The sequence below is a fragment of the Miscanthus floridulus genome, chromosome 5 (assembly GCF_019320115.1).
Source record: "Miscanthus floridulus cultivar M001 chromosome 5, ASM1932011v1, whole genome shotgun sequence".
NCBI lineage: Eukaryota > Viridiplantae > Streptophyta > Magnoliopsida > Poales > Poaceae > Miscanthus > Miscanthus floridulus.
The window spans coordinates 116409087-116415841 of NC_089584.1; the positions used below are offsets into that span (position 1 = coordinate 116409087).

At 52.5% G+C, this 6755-nt stretch overlaps 1 protein-coding gene and 1 pseudogene across 2 annotated transcripts; one reads left to right on the forward strand and one right to left on the reverse strand.

Moving 5' to 3' along the window:
- Positions 1 to 628: 628 nt before the first annotated feature.
- On the reverse strand, positions 629 to 3345 carry LOC136455178 (septin and tuftelin-interacting protein 1 homolog 1-like; annotated as a pseudogene).
- A 2136-nt stretch (positions 3346 to 5481) lies between these two features.
- LOC136450553 (uncharacterized) lies at positions 5482 to 6443 on the forward strand. Of its 2 annotated transcripts, XR_010758376.1 has the most exons (3): positions 5482 to 5745; positions 5844 to 6040; positions 6120 to 6443. XR_010758376.1 is itself a non-coding variant. In XM_066451041.1 (2 exons), the coding sequence occupies exons 1-2, from the start codon at positions 5640 to 5642 to the stop codon at positions 5987 to 5989; spliced, it is 252 nt and encodes an 83-aa protein (XP_066307138.1). In that variant the 5' UTR covers positions 5483 to 5639; the 3' UTR covers positions 5990 to 6443. The 2 variants fall into 2 exon arrangements, 1 of the variants encoding a protein (XP_066307138.1); XM_066451041.1 differs by having other exon boundaries at positions 5483 to 5745; positions 5844 to 6443.
- The last annotated feature ends 312 nt before the right edge of the window (positions 6444 to 6755 follow it).

A 6755-nucleotide genomic window follows, 5' to 3' on the forward strand; every position in this document is an offset into this window, starting at 1 on the left:
TTGTTATCATCGTCTTTCTAGAGCACCGCGGCAATCGCATAAATTTACTAGTCCGGTTACAAAACACCGACAAGGGGATTACAGAGTTCCTCTCAACTTTGAAAATTTACGAGCTGAAGAGGATATTTGAAAACTTTTTATTTTTAAGGAGCTCTTTTACTAAATTGTTGGAGGGCAGCTTTTCCCCTTTTTGCTAAAAATTCAAAATAGAGAGTTATTTTACAAAGCTCACATAGATGCTTAGTTCTAGTACATCCAAACATGATGGCTAATAGGTGGGCTAATTCTAACCAAGTCTTCAACTAGTTGTTAGCCAACTTACTAACCAATCATAGCTAATTTGGATTAATTTTTAACCTCAACTTGTAACTAGCCATGTGTCATCAAACCAAAAAAAACATGAAGCTACGGACAATAACACAGTTTTTTCCCAATACAAGAAAAGAGACATGTCGAAATCCTCTATAACATCAACAGTATTTTTTTGCAATTACCATAGCAAATGCTCGACCCAGTTTGCTTATATATCAGGTGTACATGTTATCTTAAGGACTTTACATAACATGGGGGGAAAAGGGGTGACCGGAGAGGGATTTGGAAATGACACGAATGCTCCAGGTTAAGTGATTTAGCAAGTTCTCCCTACCCAATTCATTTCCACCAATTGCCTAAGAGATACAGCACACCATCTCTCGATTCCTTCTCGAAGTTGTGCGTAGACTACTCGCTCCACGGAGTCTAAGCAAATATTTACAGAGCCAAACTCATAAACTGGCATGCCATTGTAGAACCTGCCGACTCGAGGCATAAACAACAAACCTTTCTCCATAGCGAATGCCTGGATACACTCCTTGAAGCTCAGCAGCCTGTTCGTTTGGCCGTGGCTTGTCGTAAACGATCATAAATTTCCAGCTGGAACAGTATTTTTCTCTCACACAAATCAGCCAGCAGTACTTCTTCACGAACCAGCAACGATACGAACCAGCCAAAAGATCTGGCTCGGTTGCTCCTCGTACTGCATGGCGACAAGGGAACTGTGATGCATTCTCACCTGCATCGACTTGAAGTTTCTCTGTACCACTACCTCTCAAGTATGCCATATTCTCCCCAGTTCCAGGCTGCACAACCTCAAGTCCTTCCGCGGCTCGGTCCATCATCTCCAGGCCAAGTGTAAAAAGCATCCGTATGCGCGCATCAAGTGTAAAAAGCATCCGTATGCGCGCATCAGCAAGCAATTCAGGTGGGAAACTGTCCTTCCAGCAAACCTCAAGTCCTTCCGCGGCTCGGTCCATCATCTCCAGGCCAAGTGTAAAAAGCATCCGTATGAGCGCATCAGCAAGCAATTCAGGTGGGAAACTGTCCTTCCAGCACTTATACCAATTAACGATCTCGACGAAATCAGGATTCGGGGAACACAGCCAGTGGTATAGGACCTGATGCCACTTGCTGAAGAAATCAACTTCCAGCAAACGGACCATGCAGCGCACCGGGATCGTAGAAGCCCAAAGCATCACCCATCTGAACTGATCGAGCTTCTGGTCCGCCGGGTTGATCTGGAACTCTTGCAGTGCCATCCTCAGTTTCGGGACGATATAACGCGCAACCAGGTCTTCCCGGACTGCAGAATCGAACACATTCTTCCATGGAGACAACAGAGCGTGAGCTGATGTGTCGTGCGCTTGCCATACGCGGAGGAAGCTGCTCAGCTTGTACCGGATGGCATGGCACAGGGTCTCTATGCTGCTTTGCTCTAGCATCGGCAACCATGGGTGCACCCAGACATGGATCGGCACCTTCTCCCCGCGTGGATCCCATGAATCCACGGCGGCCGAGAGCTTTGGCATGACCACATGCTCCAGTATCAACTGAAGCGCAACGGGGGGCAGCACCTGCTCCCATGTCTTGAGAAAGTCGAGCATTGGTTTCGGAACCCTTGCTTCCCACGAATTGGTTCCTGACATTCGCGCGGGTGGCACGATGACCTCGCACACGAGCTGCGCGTACGGCCATTGAAGCGGCGCCGTGCGAGAAGTCATACGGCAGCTGGTCTCCCTCCAGCAGATCCTTCCACGATGACATGAGCTCCAAGCCGACCGACGGATCCACGAGCGGCTGCCAGCCCTGGAAGAACCGGATCAGCAGCGGATGCGCGAACTGGCAGGCGACCCATGCCATGCCGCACATCTTGAACTCCTCCGCGAAGCGCGCCTTCAGGCCCCTGAACGTCAGAAGCAGTCCTTCCAGGGTGAGGACGCCGGCTGAATCGTCCATCCGGACCTGCTCTAGCGCCCCTGCGATCGCCTCCATGACCTGCAGCTGCCGTTTCTGCGCCGCCTCCTGCTTCGACAGCTTTATCTCCTCCCGAGCCAAGCTGGCCGCCTTCTCGTGCTCCCGCCGCAGCTGGCCGTCCAGTCTCACGACGTCAGCCTCCGTGTCGTCAACGAGTAGCCGCACGTTGTGCTGTAGCTCCGGCATCGGAGCGTCGTCAACCTGCATCTCCTGCCCCTGCTCGTCGTTGAGCCCCCTCAGGTCCGTCAGCACGCGCTCCTGTCGCCCTCGCCTGTCGATCACCTTCTGGACGACGGTGGGGTCCCCTCGGCCTCCTCCTCCAGCACCTGCTCGGCAGGCATTGCCGGCAACGCATTCTTCGTCAAGGCGGGAGCTTTCCTAGCCCTCGCCTTCTTCGACCACCGTGGCGGCCACTCCTTGGTTGAAGTTGAAGCCGGGGGCGGCAGGTTCTCCTTGGCCGACTGGGTCACGGGTTCCTCGCCGTAGCCAAGGCCGGCGTTCTTGTGCCGCTCGGTGACCGCCACCGGTTCAGTAATCCCCTGCCCGTCCTTGCCGAGGCCCATGCCGTCAACGTACCTCATGATGCGCGTCATCTCGACAACCTTGGCATTGGACCGCACACTCCCCGGGGCCGCCGGCGGCGGCTTCACCGACGCCTGGGTGCGGCGCGCGGCTGCGGCGCGCTCCCGCTCCTTTTTCTCCCGCCTTGCGCCGGCGCCCTGCCTGATCTTCCCGAACATCGTGGGGGAGCGGCGGCTCGATGCCCACCTCCTCCGCCCCCGCCTTCGCCTCATCCTCTTTGGTGGCGGCGCTCACAGGGCCAGGCCCTGGATTCCGGGATGGCATGACGGAGACGGAGGAGACGAACTGGACCGGCTTGGAGAGATCGGGCTCGGCGGAGGCGTCCCTGCGGCGCTTGCGACGGCGGGACCCATTGTCGTCGCCTGAGTCGTAATCGGTGTCGCACTCGGCCAAAATCCTGTACAGGGCGTCGTGGCTTGTCCGGCGCGCTCGCGCGCGGCCGTCCTCGAAGCCGCCGTCCATACCGCCGTCCATGTCGGTTCGCAGTAAAAATATTTGAGAGTCCTGAATCCTGGAAGGATCGGGGAAGTTTGCTACACGCGTGCAGGGACCAATTCAATCGAAACGAGTTTTCCCTTGAGCCCGAGTCGGTTGCTAGAACCAGAACCCGTTCGTTCGGTCATCCTTCCGGGAGAGTCGGTTCATCGCGCGTTGGACCTTCTTCTTTTCTTGTCTCTTCAAAATCTATCTGTTGCTTCAGAAATTTATCTCAGAACGAATTATCCATCGCATCTTTTGCTTTTGGTGACGTCGAATGTATAGTGCACGTGAACATGTTGGGTACATATTATGTGTTAAGTGAAGGAACGGCCATCTTGAGGAACAGTAGCAGCTTCCAACCCAACCAATGGAAGGTACAGCGTCGAGTTCTCCATGTACAGAGCTGCTGATGGCTCAGCTACTGATCATACTAGCAGATCAAACGCATGTACTTCCTCAATTCCAAATTATAATTCGTTTGACTTTTTTATCCTAAGTTTAACTGCTCGTCTTATTCAAAATATTTGTGTAAACATAGTTAAATTTAAGTTATTTTTGAAGAACTCTCGTTAATAAAGCAAACCACAACAAAAGAAGTGATATATAGCACAAAATTTTGAATAAGACGAGTGGTCAAACTTGGAGTAAAAAAAAGTCAAACGAACTATAATTTGAAACGGATTTAGTAACATATTTTATTGGCCGAAGGGATCACCAGCCTGTTCGGCTGGGGCTGAAACGATCGTATACGATCGTGGATCAGGGACGAAGCTAGCGGTGGGGCTAGGGGGGACCCATCCTAAGCACATGGAGTTCCCCTAAGTCCTCTCTTAAAATTTTATGCATACATGTATTAGGTAGGAGAGGCTAAGGTTAAGAGAAGATAAAAAACCTCTATTCTTTTGTTTAGCCTCTCCTAAATTTTTTTCTGACTTCGTCACTATCGTGGATTATTACTGCTGGCTATTTTGATGTGAGAGAAAAATAATATTCTAGTTAAAAATTTACGATCATTTACGACAAAACGAACATGCTACAAGTCGGAGGATCCTGGAAGGCCCACTCGCGGGTAATCATGCCTGCTAAATCAAGAAACAAAAAAAAAAACGTGTTCAGCGAATCTCTTTTTACGACGCTGTTAGTTTACGCAGATCCTTCCGTCGTCTGGTAGCGAGCCAGAAACTAGACAGAGCATGACAACCATAGTGCATAGTCACACGACCACCACGGCCGCAATCCAGGCGATGGGGTAAAAGAGAAGCAAATGAAGACGCCATGCGGCCATGCCATGTGAATAGCGAGCGAGCCCGTCTCCATGGCCAGGCGATGAGTCTTGATGGAGGTGCCATCGACTCACCAGCCATGAAAAACTTTTTTCTGAGTCGGTTTGTTGCTTGCTTGCTCGCTCGCTCACCTGACCTCACTTCACCTCGCCTGTCTGTCTGGTAAATCGATGCCGTGCGTTGTAAGAGTTACCCGACGCAATGCATGCGTTCACACGCCTCCGCGGCGCGTCGGTCCAAGCAAGCATCATGGACGCCAAGAAAAGGAGGGGCTTGCGGCGCACGCGTCCGGCGTCTGTACGTACTGCGTACCAACGTCCGTCCGTCCGTCCGTCCTCGCACGCCCGACCTTGTTTTTCTTAATCTAGCCCCGGGGGATACGATGCACCTTGGTTTTCAAAAAAAAAAAAGGTTTTCAAAAAGATATGATGCACCTTGCTTAATCCACTGGTGAACAAGGCGCAGAAGAAACTAATCAACGACGACGACTGATGGCTTCTTTTTTGCCCTGATTGGTTTCTTTATTACAGTATCAGGCAAAGAAACAAGACGCTGCGGCGTGCACTAGTTTAATGGGGCACGGTGATCTTGAGAGTGAAGGGTCGTACGTACGCGAGGGTTCGATGGATCCACGACAGCGACGGGGCAACGTAAAGATCAGAGGCGGGCGCGGGCAGCTTCGGCGTAGCATGATTGTGCGGCAAGGGAGTCCGTTGTGGCAGAACCCAACGGAAGGGAGAATAGTGTGGGAGGCTTTACCCAAGTGTAAAGCAAGCCAAAGGCAAGCTCTTACTTCACCGGCGGGTTGCAGCATTGCTCATATACACAGCACCACTGCACTGACCATGACCAGTGACCTGTGACCGCACCACACCACCTGCCCGGCTGCCCCTGCCCCTCCTCTGCAGCAGCAGCAGCAGCACAGCAGCAGCAGCTCTTGTTCTTCACGTGCTCGTCTTCACGAGTCACGAACAACCCACACGGTTTGGCTCTGCTGCTATAGATATGAGACGCAGGAGGCGGCCAAGGCTCGGCATGGGGTGGCTCCGGGCCGTGCTCTCCCCGCTCAGGAAGCTCTGGTGCCGCGTCAACGCGGTGCAGCAGCGCAAGAGTACGGTGCCCTGCCCATCACACGCTCTGCTCTGCTCTGTTCTGCTCCTCCGGTTCTCTGGATTCTGAATGTCCTGTGCTGTGCTCTGTGCTGTGCAGAGAGAGGGATCTACATCCTGTACGACGACGTCAAGTCGTGCCAATGCGAGGACGTGCACGTGCTGTGGTCGATCCTCGTGGAGTCCTACGGCCTGCCGCCGCCGACCCCGATGCCGTCGCCGCCGGTGCTGAGCCTGAAGCGATGAGGGGGGCGGCGGGTGCTTCGCCACTGCACTGCACCCCTGAATAAGCGAAAGGTCGATGGATATACCTCGACATGGCTGGCTATGGGAGGTGAATTGAAGTAGTAGTGATTCTGAATTCTGATGTACATAGGGATCAACCGGTGTGCTGCTCTGCTGTCGGCCTGGATTGGCGCCTCTGTTGGAGGCTGCCGAGACGAGGAGTGGCCTGCGGCTGCGGGGAATGTAGCTGCTGCGCGTGTCCCTTGATGAGTGTGGTGATGAGCTTCTTGGAGTTGGAGCGCACCCCTCGTTCGCTTGACTTCTGCTAGTTTACTGCATCTGGATGTGCGGTCCTTCATCCCATCTCTATTGGAAGGGAGTAGCAAGAAGAAAAGTGAATGGTCAATGATTTTCTGAATCTGGTATCTACCTTTTTCAGTTTTCGCTTATGGCCCTATTCACTTGTCTTATAATCCATATTTTTCAGTTTATTTTTTTAGCGGGAACAGTTTGCACTCGCTGAATGGCGCAGTGCTTCTGCCTGCAAGTCTGCAACCTTATCGTACGGACTACGAAACTACGGAGTAGTTCAGGAAGAAATGCTTGTTCAAATAACCACCATTATTTGCTTGGTCTCTTTTTTCCTTTCGACAAGTGCAAGTACACTTTAAACGCTACATCAGTCGGCACACCGAAAAAGCCGATGCACACTTGAATCGTTGAACGCCCGAGCAATCCGTCACCGAGAGAAAGGAGATCCGACGTCTGCCGTCGCGCGTAGTCGCAC